The sequence below is a fragment of the Serpula lacrymans genome (genome assembly GCF_000218685.1).
Source record: "Serpula lacrymans var. lacrymans S7.9 unplaced genomic scaffold SERLAscaffold_6, whole genome shotgun sequence".
NCBI classification, from domain to species: domain Eukaryota; kingdom Fungi; phylum Basidiomycota; class Agaricomycetes; order Boletales; family Serpulaceae; genus Serpula; species Serpula lacrymans.
Window position 1 is genome coordinate 585,747 of NW_006763295.1, and position 18,725 is coordinate 604,471.

The 18,725-nt window shown below is 43.3% G+C and overlaps 4 protein-coding genes across 4 annotated transcripts; 2 read left to right on the top strand and 2 right to left on the bottom strand.

Annotated features, from left to right (window-relative positions):
* Positions 1-1,049: 1,049 nt before the first annotated feature.
* Positions 1,050-1,736, bottom strand: SERLADRAFT_437035 (uncharacterized protein; the record flags this gene model as incomplete). The annotated part of the gene is made up of 1 exon (XM_007317336.1): positions 1,050-1,736. The coding sequence occupies one exon, from the start codon at positions 1,734-1,736 to the stop codon at positions 1,050-1,052; it is 687 nt and encodes a 228-aa protein (XP_007317398.1).
* Positions 1,737-12,245: 10,509 nt separating this feature from the next.
* Positions 12,246-13,908, top strand: SERLADRAFT_465160 (uncharacterized protein; the record flags this gene model as incomplete). The annotated part of the gene is made up of 9 exons (XM_007317337.1): positions 12,246-12,441; positions 12,493-12,721; positions 12,773-12,835; positions 12,891-12,956; positions 13,007-13,186; positions 13,245-13,315; positions 13,367-13,433; positions 13,484-13,529; positions 13,588-13,908. 9 exons carry the CDS (start codon positions 12,310-12,312, stop codon positions 13,748-13,750), a joined length of 1,017 nt encoding a protein of 338 aa, XP_007317399.1.
* A 109-nt stretch (positions 13,909-14,017) lies between these two features.
* SERLADRAFT_361044 (DNA-directed RNA polymerase II, subunit 3) lies at positions 14,018-15,660 on the top strand (the record flags this gene model as incomplete). The annotated part of the gene is made up of 7 exons (XM_007317338.1): positions 14,018-14,109; positions 14,166-14,215; positions 14,270-14,391; positions 14,443-14,638; positions 14,686-14,765; positions 14,815-15,069; positions 15,125-15,660. The coding sequence occupies 7 exons, from the start codon at positions 14,018-14,020 to the stop codon at positions 15,530-15,532; spliced, it is 1,203 nt and encodes a 400-aa protein (XP_007317400.1).
* A 57-nt stretch (positions 15,661-15,717) lies between these two features.
* On the bottom strand, positions 15,718-18,386 carry SERLADRAFT_465163 (uncharacterized protein; the record flags this gene model as incomplete). Its single annotated transcript, XM_007317339.1, has 13 exons — positions 15,718-15,936; positions 15,987-16,054; positions 16,113-16,167; positions 16,226-16,443; positions 16,506-16,677; positions 16,729-16,841; positions 16,942-17,043; positions 17,093-17,156; positions 17,205-17,288; positions 17,352-17,447; positions 17,508-17,604; positions 17,653-17,676; positions 17,738-18,386. 13 exons carry the CDS (start codon positions 18,267-18,269, stop codon positions 15,846-15,848), a joined length of 1,716 nt encoding a protein of 571 aa, XP_007317401.1.
* Between the last annotated feature and the right edge of the window lie 339 nt (positions 18,387-18,725).

Genomic DNA, 18,725 nt, shown 5'->3' on the forward strand with positions numbered 1-18,725 from the left:
GCTGCCTGGGACTCACTTGTTCCAAATTGGAACTACTCCTCTCCCTCCCTCGTTTGATCAGGTGGTCCAACACAACCAGTCCATTGGTAAGGCCATGGAACTGTCAGATTTGGACTAGGTGGTGGATCGGTGGCTCCAGTTTCTTTTTTTTCAGCAGAACATTCATTTACAGTGCGATTATTTTTGATTTTTGAATCATTTTTATGGACACATATTTTTTTAGAATGCCTGACTGACAATAAAGGAACTGTGTTGATACTGATAGTGTTTTGCCTTGCCCTTTTTTACTGCATCTTCCCATGACATCATGATCTTCCTGCTCTCTTTTTGCTATTGGACTTTACTTTATGGCTGTACAAACCTGTGACATTACTCACAGCATTTATTGTTCTATACCTTTCTTTTCTTTTTTTTGACAATTTTATCCTGTACTACCTACGCAGGATTCATCAGCGTACATTCCTTCCTTCATATTCTTTCTCATTCTTTTTGCACAGCTATACTGTGCATAGCCTACTTCTCTTTTACTATATAAACCCCTGTATTTTACCTTGTAAAAAAAACAACAAGAAATCCAATCCAGACTTCTTCTCTACTCTCAAGTTCACTACTCTGCTACTTGTGATCCAGTGTGGTCACAACACTTCCCACTGCTACCACTGTTAACTGCTGTCATCATCACTTCCCATTTTTGAAGTCATTGTCATCCCTTTCGATTAGAGTCCTTCTGAGCACTACAGTTTGTGCGTCAGGAGCCTGCTATCACTGGGAACCTCGTCATATTGTCGTTCTCAAACCTACCTTGTGCTACGATTAGCAAGGTAGTGTTCATCTATACTCGTCACAAAGCCCCTATCCTTCTATAAATTCAACTATCCCTCCTCCTCAAAACCCACACTCATACATCACTGGGTTTTACTTTGAAGGATCTTTATACGTACCACCCCACGAACAACCAGACCACTCCACTGTTCTAGGAGGCAAAGCCCATAAACAAGTTCCGTGGAATCTGGGAGGATTGTGTGTTAGTTTGTTTTGTGTGTGGTTTTCTAACTGCAGTTCTCATCATCGACACCGCCACCTTGGTGCATTTGGTAGAGCTCCATGGCTCTACCGACTCGTCGTACTTCCTCAGCCGCCAGGGCCAGGTTCTTGTTTCTTGTATCCTGCAAGTAGATCTGTTCTGCAATGCAAGGGTTCACATTGCGTTCCAGCAGTTCTACTGCATGTTCATTTCCAAGCCCTCCTTGGATGGAGAGGGCCAGGAACCGGGTAATATAATCATCCGTCCTCATGTTTCCTTGTTTGAAGGAGCGGATTTGCTGATGCGCCCAGTCACCCTCAGCTTGCAGCTTGAAATATTTTTCAATCTCTACTTTGAGATCGTCCCAGGTGGGCCACACTCCCGCAGTGTAGCACTCCTGCAATCTAACTTGGGCGTATCGACCCGCCACAGGTCCCTTTAGTTGAGATAGCACCACAGTGGCTACCTCAAAATTGTCGGCAAATGCGTCCCAATTTGCCTTAACCCATATTTGGAGTTTGATCCACCATTTGGCAAATTGCGCTCTGTCTCCCTTGAAGGTGCCAGGGTCAGCGACGACTTCGACTTTCTTATTGAATTTCTTCTCGACCGAGGGGGTTGCCACAGGGGGATTTGCCTGCAGCTCAGCGAGTTGAGTGGTCAATGTCAAGATCTGTGCACGCATGTTGTGCAACAGAGCGTTGACATCCATTTGAGGTTGCAACAATATGTCGACTTGTTTTCTTTGTAAAGTAAAAAAAAGGTAACTGGGGGTCCTGTTACGATAACACAATTTTCGGACCTTTCTGTTACTTTTATTTCTCCGCTTTAAACCTTGCACTTTAGCTTTCACACATGGTGCCACGCGGCACTTCCCCTTTTGTCCAAACTCCTCTTTCTCGCGCCGCGTTGCCTTTCTTCTTATTTTAGACACAACTCTCTCACACAGTGGAGCTGGCCATGCGGGCTAGGCCCCATGACATCATCAGCCACTGTCTCTATCAACTGTATAGTACATATGTACAAATAACCCTGTAGTAGTATATATACCCCAATAGATCCAGGAGACTCCTCAGCGAGTCCTCCTGTTGTATACCAACTAACTCTCTGCATCCTAAGGGGTAACCACTCCCTCTTCATCTTCTTTATAGTGTGTTCCTGTGTGCGCCAGAGTAACTAACTCTTGGTTGTTACAATATGGTGCATAATTGCGAATCCAGTGACAATAAGGTGTCATATGAGAAGTGGCACCTGTGTCTGCATTCCAATCAATGTCGGCATCCAGTTGGAGAGGGCAGTGTGGGTCAGAGGGATGAATAGAGTGGAGGCTTGCATTTCTAGCTGACTCTGCAACCATAGTAGAAAAATGATATTTTGCACCAGGTATGGCAGATTGGTTACAATGATGGCAGTTAGTAGATGAGCAAGAACAATGAGTAGAAGCAGAAGATGAATGAGGAGTACATTTTGTTTTATCCATGGTGTGGAAATGAGGTTCCAAGCAACAAAGGCTTATAGGGAGTGATCCAGATGGAATCAAAACAAACAAAGATGATAGAGAGGGTTATCAGAGACCCAGAAGACAATTTGCAAGAGGGATAAGCAGTAGGGTGCTTGGATGATGAGGTATGAAGTCAGGAAGATGGCTAGAGCACAGGGCTCATAACCTGTTCAATTGAGAACTTCTGGGAAGTGTCTAGCCACTTGCTGAGAGCTAACAGGGACAGAACTAGAGTCCAGTATGAGTAACTACATTATCAGAGAGTACAGAATGTGTACAGTACCTAGAGTCCAGTATGAGTAACTAAAGAATAGGAATACTGGACTCTGCAATACTAGTCCGAAGTTTTGTAAACAAAGGTAAACAAATCAGCCACAAAGGCGAAATTATAGAATGCTCAGTGAATACTGAACAATAGAGCAAAAAGAATAAAGAGGAAAGTGATTTAGAAAGAAGGGAAAATAGATAGCACAACTAGGTGCAGAATCACCAAAACTAACAGGTATATGATGGAAGATCGACGTCATGAAGATGGATCTTTTGCCCAATTTGGACCGGCCGCCGGGGCTTTGCTGATATCAGCAGCGACACATGGTAAATGACAGATTGGCGACAACAGCGGATAGACAGTAGTGACAACATCAGATAGGGAGGAGGCACGAGGAGGACAAGTAGGAGGAGCGTGGAAGTGACAAAAAGGTGGACTAAGATGGGAACCCAGAAACAGCTGTCAGGTGAAAAGAAAAATGAGAGAAAAGGGCCCATGGTGGGGCCAAGTAAGGGAAAGGAATTAAGGGAGACAACAAAAGTGAGGGTGCAATGTGTAGCCAGGTGGCAATACAAAAAATTGCCAAAATGCCAAAATGCGGAAAGTACCAAACGGAAAGCAAAAGTGTGCCTAATAGAGGCAAGTGCTGATCAGCCACAAGTACAAAAAAGGCAACATTACTTACTATTTCATGTGGCACTATGCCTGTGTGGCGCAAAGGTGAGTCTTTTGCATAGGAGTGGTGGTTTGAATATGCTGTCAGAACAGTGACCATTGGAGGTGCTGGAATCTGGAGGATAGAGGTACACTGTGAGAGCAGAAACAGAGTATAAGGTTTGGAGTTGGCTTAGCTCATGCACTAGACCCTTTTATGGACCTTAGTCCTTAACATGACAGAGTGAACAAGGGGAGAATAGGATGAGGAGAGGAGTAAACGCCCTTTAGAGAAAAACCTAGAAGACTTAGATGAAATTAGGTGAAAGGTGAGGAATATTGATATTCAAACTGATAGAATGGAGTACAGGAGTTACAGCTTATATACTATCAGAGGGAGTGGAGTTTGTAAGGAGTAATTTGTAATGTAGATATGGAGTTCTATGCAGACAATTATCTAGTGAGGAGAAATTATATGTGAGAGGAGTGTATTATAAGGTGTAAACTACATAGTCCATGAGGAACGTAAGAATGTATGGAGGAAACATATGGCAGACTGAAAGTCTGGGGTAGGAGGTCAGAGCAGGTATCCAGGATATCATATGAGAGCAAGGCACAGGGCCATGCTGAGCAACAGAGCACAAGGAGCATAATTCCAGGAAATACAACATTTTAGGAGTTTGGACTTGGGGGGTTTTTGGCTATTCAGAATTTTGGGTTCCCTGGCCTGTGGCATGGATATGACACGCAGATCCATATGTTGAGAGAGCTTGAGGACATGGTTTACCATTCAACGACTAGTGTTGGTTACAGTAACAATCTTGCTCAGCTTCATATGGGAGAACATCCTCACCCATTTTTTACTAGTCTTGGGGATCTGTCAATGGTTTTCAACCATGGTGCAATGGCACAAACAATAGAGGGAGTGACAAAACCAGATAAACCCACTCTCTTCTAAAGCAGCCATTGTTCTCCATGGAGTCATTATACCTTAGCAAGTAGCACCTCCAACTATAAGTAGTAGGGGGTTTGGTATAGGAAACCTCAGTTATTTCTATAGTCTTTTGGGCAGCGGCTGAGGTGTGTTATATTACATTTCATAGAGATTACCTTAAACTGACATCTATTGTAGTTTCACTTAGGTTTATTAGGGAGGTGTGGAGTGCTGCAGTTGTTGTTTGGCTTACTAAGTGTCACGATCTCTTTCTCTCACACCTGACACCTCACCTTTTCTCTCAAACTCAGACGTTGAGACTCATATCTCTCCTTATCTTATCACATAGCTTTCCTTTATCTATATCCAAATCCCATCACGTGACATCAAGTCATGTGACTACTTACAAATCATCTTACCAAGCTACACGTTACATTCTCATGTCTATCAGTCAGCGCCTCATGGCTGACATGAGTTCTTACATATATAAGTAGACACTCAATGATGTACATACCTTAGCTTTTGATTTAGTCTTTATACAACCTGTTCAACTACCTGCTTGAGATTGATGTTGGGTCTGCCTGGTTTCTTCCAGTAGTGCAGCTCAGTTGTTATATAATCAAAAGCTAGTAGAGCACCTAGTTGATGACACAAACAAAGGCTATTCTTATCATCACCCTAACACCCATCATCATCATCCTACTCTTCGCTCTACTCAAACTTTACATTCACCTCACCACACAACTTCCTTCAATCACATCTCCCATCACTAGCCCATCTACCATCATCACATTCATCCAATCCTCACCCTCTAACTCATCCTTCGAAACCATTCCCCTATCTCCCATCATCCGCCCCCACAACCCAGTACTTAGAGAGCCCAGTGATGTGGAGTCATTGAGGTTTTATTAGATACAAATTTCTTTACACTTCTTACCAGGCCGCACACTTGTGTCCGCCAGTAGGAAAAGGACTGCACGCGGTTATTGCTGGTCATCACTAAGACAACCGTCTGGACCTCAGTTACTATACAATTAGAACACAGGTACTATAGATAAATAGTTTACGTACACGCTAAGCGGGGACAGAAGAGGAACCCGTTAGCAGAAGGAAGACAGAAAAAGGGATCTTTCATTAAAGACGTGTTGATCCAGACTTGTCATCAGGGGAACCTTCTTGAATGCCCTTTGAATTAACTTCATTCCCGATAAACCGGTCTTCTCCGGAACCAATCATAAAACGAGAACAACTATCCCCTACTCTATCATTCCTATCACCACAACCATCCCTGAACAATGTCCTTCGAAGCATGGAGAGAGACCAACCCCGACATGATAGGGTCAACCGACATGTCAGATTTACGAGACGCATTACCGCATACTCCGCAAGACGCACTATCGCCGGCACACAACCAGCAGCAGCAGATGCACAATCTGCAGAACTTAATAATGATGGCGGTCAACACAGCGATCGCAGAGAACAACGAATTATGGGAAGAAAGATTCTCATCAAAAGACGCAGAAGTACTCGAATTGCGGAGAAGACTCGCAGAGACAGAAAGGAGGCAGCCTTTAGGAATGGGCCTGCCACGCGCACCAGAAGCCGAGTTTAGAAAAACGGCACTGGCAAAACCAGAACCCTACGACGGAGATAAAAAGAAGTTTTGAAGCTTCTCAGAATCTCTAGAACTTCATTTTAGCGCAAATCAGGCATACTTCTCCCGAGAAAAGAATCAGATAAGTTTTGCCTTATCATACATGAGCATAGGAGCAGCAGCGGCCCTGAGGACGGAGTGGGTCAAAAGAAGAAAGTTAGCGGAAGAAAGATCAGACGGAGGAGAAATTACGATCCTAGAGAGCTGGGCTCATTTCGAAAGAACTCTCAAAGATCACTTTGCAGACACACACGAGGAGGAAAGAGCAAAGTACGAAATCATGTACAAAAAATAAGGAACTCTGACGGCCCAAGAGTTCTTTGTAAAATTCGAAGAGTTGAGGAGACGGACCAGTTATGACGTCAAAAGGAACGAACAATTTTTGATTACTCTAATCAGAAACAATGTAAATGGTCCGCTTATCAAACAGATCATTTACAGCGGAAACATTCCCACAACATATGTAGAGTGGAAGACAAGGATCGTCACCAATGATCAATTGTGGCGAGACCAGATGGAGAACGAGAGGATGATGAAAGGATCGACCAGCGGCAGCTCCGGTACAGGGAACCGGGGACCCAATGGAAGATACCAAGAAAGGGGCGCTTTGGAGAAGAAGGCCGAGATGGTGGAAGCAAAGAAAGACGGCACGGGTACGCTGTACACTGGAGCCGGAAAAGAAATGGAGCTAGACAAGCAGAAGTTCTGAGTAGAAGGACGCTGCTTCAAATGCGGAGAAAAGGGCCATAGAGCCAGAGACCACATAAACGGACAGGTACCAGAGAAGAAACCAAAGTTTGATCTCCGAGCAATGTTAGAAGCAATGCCGGAGGAAGAACGAGCCAAATTGCTCCAGGGTTTTTGAAAAGGCCAGCTGCGACTCCTCGCCAGACTGTGCCAAAGAACAATGTAAATAGATATGCCTCTCTCACCGTCGATGATCTTGATGCCACATGTATTAGTAAAAACGAAAATGATATCGCATTATTTAAAGACGCACAAGATCTAAAACGAAAAGAGCAATCTATAAAAGAGGAGAACCTGAAAAGGAAACAGGTTGAAAAGATTCCCAAAAATGCGGCACAGTCAGTACCTAAAGGGGATAGGACTGAAAGAAGCGCAGCAGTTACAGAGGAGACAACTGAAACACAGAATGTTATGACTCAATTGGGTAGCATAACCGAAACTGATGCTTTGACTCGCTCCAAAGAGGTCAGGTACACCTCTGATAAAAACCTAGATAAAAAGAAAGATCTAAAAACACCATGGACAGCTGACTGGATAGCGGAAAGGCTCAGGGACCAAAAGGAAGAAAGATCTATTGGTATCCTAAATAGCTGGACCCATAAGAAACGAGGATTAGAAGTCAATGCAGATCTGATAAAAGAACTAAACACTTTACCAATTCACAAAACAGTATTAGCATTGGAGGAACTGAGAAAGCCCAAACAATTCATTCGCGGCACTCAGGGAAACCAAATGAATATCACCTGCAGACTGACAAACCTCACATTGCATCAATCAACGACGATTGAAGCACTACTAGATAGCGGCTGTACCGGAAGTTGCATAGACAACAAATTTGTTGAAGAACAGGGATACGAAAGGCAAAGAATCCCTAGACCAATCCCAGTCTATAATGCTGACGGTACTCTTAACCGAGACGGCAGTATTAAAGAATTCGTAGAACTATTAGTGGAGATCAATGACCATGCCGAAAGACTCCAACTGGCGGTTACCAACCTTGGAACCGGTAGGATGTTTTTAGGCCATGAATGATTAAAAAAGCACAATCCCACAATAGACTGGAAATCGTCAAATTTAGACTTTAACAGATGTCCATCAGACTGCAATATGATAATAAGATTTTTCGATCCTGAAGAAGATCTTGAAACGTATTGCCCTGAGGTCAATCTCAAAGAGGGGGATAGAATCATCCAATTCAATTTCTTAAATATCGAAGACACATCCATTCCTGACGTAATGCATCATATCCGCGCTCATGGCACAACAGCCCAACAACTTGCCGAAGCAGCAGGAAAAGATCAGAAAACAGGAGGTTTTGAAGGAATAGTACCAAAACACCTTCATGACTTCAAAGATGTCTTTGATAAAAAAGAATTTGATGCCCTTCCCGAGAAAAGACAATGGGACCATGCTATCGAGTTAATACCAGGTGATCACACGATAGACTGCAAAGTTTATCCTTTAGCATTAGGAGAACAAGAACAGTTAGATGCATTCCTAAAAGAGAATTTAGATTCAGGACGCATCAGACCCAGTAAATCTCCAATTGCCTCTCCTTTCTTCTTTATCAAAAAGAAAGACAGTAAACTCCGACCCGTACAAGATTATCAAAAGTTAAACGAAATTACCATCAAAAACAGATATCCACTACCTCTGATTAATGAACTTGTAGACAAGCTCAGAGGCGCCAAGTATTTCACAAAATTGGATATCAGATGGGGATACAATAACATTCGGATCAAGGAAGGAGATGAACACAAAGCTGCTTTTAGAACCAATCGCGGCTTGTTTGAACCGTTAGTTATGTTCTTTGGATTGACGAATTCTCCAGCAACATTCCAAACTATGATGAATTCAATATTCAAAGACCTAATTGATGAAGGAAAAGTAGTGATCTATCTAGACGATATCATGATCTTCACAAAGACAATTGAAGAACACCGAGCAATGACGCGACATGTACTTCAAATCCTTAGAGAACATCACCTATATCTAAAACCAGAAAAATGCAATTTCGAAGAAACAGAAACAGAATATCTGGGACTAATCATCTTGGAAAACGAAATCCGCATGGATCCGGTGAAAGTAAAAGGAATTCTAGATTGGCCGGAATGTACAACAAAGAAACAAGTACAAGCCTTTTTAGGATTCGTAAACTTTTATAGGAGATTTATCGAAGGATTCGGATCAATAGCTAAACCGCTTACTCAACTAACTGGTAAAGAAGAGTTCATATGGGGTAAAGAACAAAAAGAAGCATTTGAAGAGATTAAAAAGAAAATCAGTTCAACCCCCGTATTAGCACTCCCGACCAATGATGGTCAATATCGAGTAGAAGCGGATAGTAGTGATTATGCTCTAGGAGCGGTACTCTCTCAAGAACAGAATGGAGTCTGGAAACCAATTGCTTATTTATCAAAATCTCTAAACCCGACCAAAAGAAACTATGAGATATATGATAAAGAACTATTGGCCATTATGACAGCTTTAAAGGAATGGCGTCACTACCTGATGGATGCCGCGAAAGAGTTCGAGATCTGGACAGATCACCAGAACTTGACATATTTCAAACAACCTCAGAAGCTCAATAGACGGCAAGCGAGATGGGTTAGCGAACTGGCCAACTATCATTTCACATTACACCATAAGCCAGGAGCTACTCATATCAAAGCCGATTTACTCTCCAGATGACCAGACCATGATGAGGGAAAGAATGACAACGAAAATGTTACCCTATTGAAACCAGAACTATTCTCTATCAATATGACTCTATCACACGAAAAAAGGCAACAGATAGCAATTGACGATGCCAAAAATATAGAGATCACAAGATGGATTCATAAAAGGATGAAAAATGTTGACGAACTCATTAAAAAGGTCAAGGACAAAATAGACAACCGCCAAGACGGCTGGTGGACCGATGAAGGACTCATCTACTTCAAAGGTCGCATGTATGTCCCAAAAGACCAAAAACTCAGAGAAACGATCATAAGAGACAACCACGATTCCCCAATAGCTGGCCACCCAGGCCGGTATAAAACAAAGGAATTAATTACTCAATCGTATTGGTGGCCATATATGGATAAAGAAATCCAAGAATACGTAACTGGTTGCGAAACATGTCAACGCACAAAAACAGATCATCAGAAAAAAGCCGCACCATTACATCTGAATGAGATCCCAAGCCGCCCCTGGCAAATCATATCAACAGATCTTATCGGACCGCTACCAGAATCGAAAGGGTATAATACCATTATGGTGGTTGTAGATTGATTCTCCAAAATGATCAGGATCATGCCGACTCATGCTGAGCTAAATTCAGAAGGAGTAGCGAGATTATTTATAGAGACAACATTTTCAAACTCCATGGACTACCTGACAAGATCATATCAGACCGAGGAGTACAGTTTGTCTCGAACTTCATGAAAGATCTCTATACAATGCTAGGTATAAAAGGAAACCCATCCACTGCTTATCACCCACAAACCAATGGCCAAACAGAGAGAATCAACCAAGAGATAGAACAATATCTCAGAATCTTTGTTAACCATAAGCAGGATGATTGGGCAGACTGGCTACCACTAGCAGAATTCTCCTATAATAATAAAGAACACTCAGCTACTGTCACGACTTGAACCAGAAGCGCTAGTCTGAGCGCTAGTTTCCTTTTTTCTTTTTTGATATCTGATCACATGATAGATAAGATATGTTAAGCTGCTGCTTTAGCGCGGATAACATAATACGTAGTTATATCAGATCACGTGACCATCACGTGACAAGAGTCTAGAACCATTACAAAGAACATCAGTCAGCGCCTCAAGGCTGCTGCATGTTAGATAGGTCAGCGCCTCATGGCTGACTTTCAGAAACATATATATAGTAGACCACCATGTACATACTTTCCTCAGTTGTTGATTAATTCTCAATCGCTATCTTGTAACGCTACTTGTTTGATTTAAGCCTTCGTCCCTCCGTTAGTTCGGTAAAGGGGATAAGGGTTTTACAGCTACTGGCTTTAGTCCTTTTTATCTAAACAACGGACAACATCCAAAGATGGTAGAAGGAGTCAGAAAAGGAGTAAAAAGTGAGAGTGCAGAAGAGTGTGTAGAGAGGATGAAAGAAACGAGAGAAGAAGCAGAGAAATCTCTAGCAAAAGCAGCTGAGATCTTACGATAAGACAAAAAGGGAAAGTCTTAAGTATGAACCAGGAGATAAGGTTTACATAGAAGCCGAACATATCACAACAGATCGGCCATCAAAGAAGTTGGATGACAAATGACATGGACTATTCGTAGTCGAAAAGAAAACCGGTCCGGCAGCTTACAAATTAAAACTACCCAGAAAATGGAAAAATGTATACCCGGTATTCAATGAAAAAATCCTACACCCTTACAAAGAACCAACCTTTTCGGGACAACAAAAACCTAAACCTCCACCTCCTGCAGAAGTTGACAGACAAAGAGAATACAAAGTGGAACAAATACTTGACTCACGATTGAAACGTGACAAGTTAGAATATTTGGTACACTGGAAAGGATACGGAAAAGAAGAACGAACATGGGAACCTGAGCAAAATGTCAAAAACTCGCCAGAATTAGTCAAAGACTTCCACGATCATTTCCCATCCGCTCCACGCCGAATAAATATCTTACTTCATTACAAAATGTTCAAAAACTTTACTAAACCATCTCACAATTGCAAAATATTCCATTGGGAAAATGGCAAATTAGAACCAACCTTTCGGGACGAAAGTCCTAAAGGGGGGGTAATGTCACGATCTCTTTCTCTCACACCTGACACCTCACCTTTTCTCTCAAACTCAGACGTCGAGACTCATATCTCTCCTTATCTTATCACATAGCTTTCCTTTATCTATATCCAAATCCCATCACGTGACATCAAGTCATGTGACTACTTACAAATCATCTTACCAAGCTACACGTTACATCCTCATGTCTATCAGTCAGCGCCTCATGGCTGACATGAGTTCTTACATATATAAGTAGACACTCAATGATGTACATACCTTAGCTTTTGATTTAGTCTTTATACAACCTGTTCAACTACCTGCTTGAGATTGACGTTGGGTCTGCCTGGTTTCTTCCAGTAGTGCAGCTCAGTCGTTATACTAAGGCTCCAAAGATAAACAGAAACAGTGAGGAGAGTAAAAGCAAAATGGGTCTATCAATATGAAACCAGCTGTAACTAAAAGATGCTTGAAAAACACAGCAGACATTCTTAGAACATGATGTGTATTCTGATAGCTTAGGGACAACAATTATTGGATTGGTGTACACACTAAGGTTAAAAGGTGTCAGGAATATGCCCCATGGGTAACCGGATAGATGACAACACCGGCCGGAGGGACCCCAATGCACTTTCTCGTGATATGCCTCGCTAGTGCCGGATTTGGAAAGAGAATCTTTGCGGGGTCCTCTACTGGCGCGTAAGTCGTAGTCTATCACTTTTCAAGTTTTGAAGTCTCTCCCCATCGTGTCTTTTTATTTGAATCTTGCTCAATTGAACCATGAGAGCATATGTTGTTAAAGAATGGATTCATCCGTCAAAGCTCAGTCTCACTCTAGACGCTCCTGACCCTCAGCCTGGTCCAGAGGACGTGCTCGTCGATATCTTCTCTGCCGCACTAAACTTCTTCGATGCGAGTGACGCGATCCTTTTATTCCCTACTATTTGCCTGATGGTCTACTAGATTCTCCAAGTTCAGGGAAAGTATCAAGTCAAGCCTCCTTTCCCCTTCGTCATGGGCACCGAATTCGCCGGGAAAATCGCGTCAAATTCACCCATTCCTAGGGGCTGTTCTTTCAAGCCTGGCGATAGAGTATTTGGTAGTGCTCAAGGTTGTTTTGCGGAGAAAGTAGCAGTTCAATGGGAGCATGTCCACTTGCTACCAGACAACCTGACGTTTGACCAGAGTGCTGGTATGACATTTGTTTCCCGTACTGCATCCTTGTTAATCAATCCACTGTCAGGACTGTTTCTCACTTGGCCTACGAGCTACGAAGCTTTGGTCGGTAGGGCCGACTTGAAACCCGGTATTTATCAGATATACGTCCTTACAGTGCGTCTGTTGATGCACGCTGTTCTCAGGCGAATGGGTCCTTGTCACCGCCGCCGCCGGAGGGGTGGGAATCGCCGCTGTTCAGCTCGCCAAAGGTACCATACATGCCCATTGCGACTTCAATAGCTAATAACTCCCCCTATAGCACTCGGTGGTAATGTCATTGCTGCTGCCGGATCAGCAGGCAAGCTTGAAATTTGTAAAAAGTATGGGGGCGCAGATTACACGGTCGATTATACCAAACCTAATTGGCAAAAGGAGGTGCTCAAGATAACTGGCGGTAAAGGTGTCGATGTTGTATATGATCCTGTGGGTCGCATTGTAGGTGAGCTGGTCCTAATTTCGTATCTTGGGGGTCCCATTACACTGAACTGATCACATAGACTCACTTAAATGTATTGCGTGGAAGGGCAGAGCTCTAGTGATCGGTTTTGCTGGTGGTAACATTGAAAAGGTGTGTCCTAAAGACGGCATCACATAACGTTAATTGAATCATTGTTATTAGCTACCTCTGAACTTAGTTCTACTAAAAAATATCACAATTATGGGCTTACACTGGGGCGCATATACAAGTAAGGTTGATTCAATCGATCAGCATTCTTCATGCTCATCAGGTTTATAGCAAAGGAGCCTTCTCGCGTTCCAGTAGTGTGGAAAGCATTAATGGAGTAAGTAATTTTAAATAATATCTTGAAATTTTTCGATCCTGATGCGGAAACACCATAGCTTGTTTGCAACAGGTCGTGCAAAGCCAGTGATTTATGATAAAATATACACGTTAGAAAACGTAATGGATGGGATGCGAGCATTGGAAACGCGGGAGACGTGGGGTAAATCTATCGTACGTATCAGAACAGAAGACAACAAAAAAGTGATTGCAAAACTCTGACAGTGGTATACTTATAATATGTATATTTCGTGTATGTGTATTCTTCCTATGTATCTTGTACCTCATTTGCAGTGCTACCGTTAAGTTCGCGTGGTGCTTTGATAGTTAAATCTTGAAGTATAAGGTGGCAGTGATTTTGCGCCACAGACTAATCCTTAGTAATAACAAGCGCCTGATTATACGTCAGACTCAGACTTCACTCTTGGACTGTTGGACTCGGACTACTCCAAACCATCCCTTTTCTACACGACACTCGGGCGCTTGGCGATGCAAGGATACGAAGAAGCAGAACCTACCGTTCGTATAAGGGAGGTGAAGAAAGATAGAGTCAACTTTGTATTAGAGAATGTGGATCTTGCGTTCGTTCACCTCCCTTGTATCATCTGACACTTTGAGGTGACCACGTATAAGATAGGTTTGCCAATTCTGTACGGAGAGCAGTAATGGCGGATATTCCAACAATTGGTGGGTATATCCCTGTCATCTTACCAAGTTCCGTTTCCTTATGATTGTCTGCAGCAATCGATATTGTTGAAATAGAGGCGAATACAACTGTTCTTCCCGACGAATTCATTGCACATCGACTCGGGATGGTACCTCTCGTTAGTGCTAATTGTGAGGAAGGCATACGGTATACACGGGTAAGATGTATTGTCAATCTAAAACTCGTTCTCTGATCACGTAGCCCACAGGATTGCACCTGTCTATCCGGTTGTCAATATTGCTCAATAGAACTCAGGCTGGATGTCGCCTGTCATGAGAACAGAACAATGGAAGTTACCAGCAATCATTTGGATGTTGTGGATAGCCACACGTACGCAGACGAAGGTGAAGCAGGAGAAGAGCTCACGAAAAGAGGAGAAAATTTTGGACATCCGGTGGGGAAAGGTGCGTGGCCAAGTATTGATCAATGGGTCTCCTCACATTTCTTCCAGACGATGTATCTCTTCCACCTGTCCTGATCTGTAAAATGCGGAAAGGACAAGAGTTAAAACTCCGTTGTATTGCTAAGAAGGTCATTTATTTATTTTGAGGAATGCAGTTATACTTACACCATGGATCAGGGAATCGCGAAGGAGCATGCTAAGTGGTCACCCTGTTCCGCTGTATCTTTTGAATACGACCCGTACAACAAACTCCGGCACACGACGCATTGGTTCGAAACGGATGAACGTGCAGAATGGCCACTTAGCGAAAATGCAAAAGAGGAAGAGCCTCCGAGAGACGATGAAGTCTTTGATTTCAATGCAAAACCTGGCAAATTCTATTTTGAAGTGGAAACCGATGGGAGTTTGGGACCACAGGAGGCAGTTATGAGGGTAGGCTCTGCATGTTTTCAGAAATATTACCCATTGATTGAAACGTTCACTCAAGGGTCTAGCTGAGTTACAAACTAAGCTTGCTAACCTGATCTTGGGCTTGAAAAGCCCACCAGAGCTGGACATGCTTCCAGGAGGTGATCAGGGCATGGCACCCCCTAATGGGCATGTTGCACCAAGCGGTGGAGGGTGGGGCCAACCTGCAACCGGAGGTGGTTGGGCAAGTCCAACTGCAGGAGGATGGGGTGATGCCGCTGCTCCTACTAGTAATGCCTGGGGAACTAGTCCCGCGAGTGGAAATGCATGGGGAGGTGGCACGAGCCCCAACTCAAATAATGCATGGGGAGGGGCAAGCGCAGGAGGAGGCGGAGCAAGCCCTAATGCAAACAACGCTTGGGGAACATCATCCACCCAACAGGGTTGGGCGAGTCCCACTCAGCAAACCAATAGCTGGATCCATTGATATTGGTATTATCTGTGTGCATTGCAATAGATTCAGACTCGTTTGTTGTTCTCCATTCACTTTCAATTCGAATCCGTATTTTGCCAGTGCAGTAATCCATAATTTCGTGAACTTCAATATATCCTTGACCAAGTCTTGTTCGCGTCTGCCGATTCACTGCACACTAAAACATTTCATAGTATGTGTTTGACTCAAATCCAAGCAGTGTCTCGTTTACAATGTGCGATAATGGTGCGGGTTGAATGTGAATTTCGGGAGGTTCGATAAATGCTATTGAGAACCTGCTATAAATGTATGTTCATGCGAACCAAAGTCAGCTACTTCCTCTCTTGCTTAAGAAAGTAGAGGCGGAGCGACGATTGCAGGACATTGCGTCTTCATTTTCATGCATTGCTTCTGCATAACTGGAACAAAAGCGTAAGGGGTATGTTACAGAGGGACATTCATCACTCACAGTAGCTTGTATCGCACTAGCTCACTTTCCATCTCTTCGTTCCGTAGACGAGCCATGACGAGTTCATTCTGCAAGGGAACGTCACCGATGGTTATTCAGCACCCAACTATCCGATTGTTTCCTTACCAAAAGTTCGACATGCTCAGTATTCAGCTGCGCGAGATCATTCTCTAAATGTTTCCTAAAATGAGCTAGTTTGAGCTTATCTACACATACAAAAAAAATATAAAGAAGCTTACACTTGGGCTGATAAATTGCGATTATGATTCCGCAACGTGTCCACCTCGATTGCATGGGCCTCGCGAGTGCGAACATGATCCTCATATTCATGAGAATATGCATCTAGCATGAAAGGGGTAACTTTCAAAGATATAGCGTCCTGTACAAATTCATCTACTCTATACTTAGTGTGTTTGTCATCTTGTGCTTCGAGTGTACTCGAATCCGTTGACTCTATCTGGTTAATAACGAATAAAAATATAAGGCTGATCAGAATATTACTCGTCAGTGACAACTTTCCTTGTATTTGTCGAACACGCGCGCCTTCAGGAAGGTCAGAATATCGTCAAATTTAAGTTGCAGAAGTGCTTCTTCATTTTTGTGCAGTAATACTATACTGAATGCGAAGATAGCTTCGATACCGCTGGCAAGACAATTGTCGTATATTCGGAATACAATGTCCAGAGGAAAGCTAACAGCAGGTTCAGCGAAATGCAAAAGAAACTCAACACTTGTTACTAACCGATAGCTGAAAAGTGTAAGAAACCACTGAGAAGCAAACATACTAGACTTGATCCCTTGCCGCAGGAAGTGTACATGCAATACAGGGAGTAGTTCCTCGACCAAGCGATCGAACTACAAGAACATTGAGGATGCTGTTCAGTCTAGGATAAAGCACCATACCTGATACTGAAAAGCGTCAGCAAAAGTCAACGTGTTCAACAGAAATACTTACTAAACGTAGTTGTAATTTTGGCATTTCAGGTAGGAAATGACCTCTAAGGTCATACGAATGCATTAACCGCACCAGAAGTGAAAATGCTTCCTCGTCCGGCATCTGAAACTAGTCAACTTTACGTTGCCTATTTTGTTCAAGTCAAACGTACGTTCAGGAGGAGAATTGCTACAACAAATGGCAACCCTTGACAATAGCCTACTTGCGTATCGTACCTATCTTTTTGGTCAGAAAAGCAAAATATTGATGTCAAACACTCCTACAATGAATATGCTTTGAGAACATTAAATAGATTTTCTTGACCAATGCCTTGTCCATCTGTGAAGAACTCATGGTGAGGGAAAGTTCTAAAATCTTAGTGTTAGTACCTTTCGAGATTGGGACTTTCGGGAGCGATGAAATCATCATACCTTCCCAGATCACGCGTTATTGCTTTCTCGTGAGGACTGGTCTCTTTCAGCAGTTTCAGGTATGTATCCTCGAGCTCCGTGTCTTTAGATGCTGCCCTGCCTCGAAGTTTCACGTAAGTCCTGAATATCATATAATGGAATACAGCAAAGTAGTACATTAACTGCCACATCATTCCACGCAAAGTATCGGGGATACCCTTCTCTATAGCTTTGGCTAGACTTTCCGGATTATCCGCCGCGAACTTTTGATAGTCTGTGGAGAAGATGAGGGAGATTCGAACCAATGCAATGGTATACTAGCCTGATATTACACTTCCCCAGAAATCTACGAGGTCGTTGTTGAGACGCTAGTATGATAAGAAGACTGGCAAGATTATCACACGTACCCCAATCGATAACGCTATCTACCTCAGCTTCTACTTGTTTCCGACGTTCATTGTGTAAACGAAGGAACTCCTCGTGTAATTTATGTTGACCATCAGAGTTGAATTTCGGACTGCCCAAGTCACTTTCGTCTTCACCCTTCTGTATCCCCAGACGAGACAAAACAAAGGGCAGGCTTGTGGATGACGGTCGGAAAATAACACTGGAAGCTGATTTTTTGTGAGCAGCATGTTTGGGCCGCGAAGGCGGTATGGTGTTAGCGAAAGCTGCATGGATCGTAGTCCGACGCTCAGCCTTAGATAAGGCAGACTGGTCAGAAGAAACAGAAAGTAAGCTGTTGTGGCCGGACAGCGGTACTGTAGAAAATCGTGAGTCGTCTTCCAGGTTTACTTCGTTGAAACTAGATTCAGCAAGCGATTCCCTTGAGGGTAACGTGGCAAATGCAGGATCTTTGGGAGACAGTAACGAGTCTAGTGGAGAATTCGACGATCCCGTCCCATCGGTGGGTATTTTGCGTGGATTGTCGTCTTGCATATTAGAATGTGTAAAGGCTATACGCTCTCATGGATTTCTTTGGGCGAGTCTGCGCTGGTAGCTTCACCGCAGGAAGCGGCATCTCAACAGTCTCAGGATTGTAGGCCCATGGTTGCCACCGTGCTTACCACATGCCAGCTCTTTTACTTACTTTCTTCATCTGAGGCAACCAACGTTTGGTGACTCAAAATTATGCCATCATTATGCTCTATATCCTTACCCTTACACAACATATTCCTGGTACCGTAGGTCTGCCTTTCAATAATTGACACTAGATTTGACACCGGATGTTGGCACCGAACACCGAACGACCCTCTGTCTCCAACGAATTTTTGGCACCATGAGTCCTTTGTGTCCTCCCAGCCCACAGATTATGATGGGCCGAAGACAAGACTGGTTGAAAATGCCCCTAGCTTCATCCCCACAGTATTAGAGGTGCCAGGTGTGCCCAGAGGG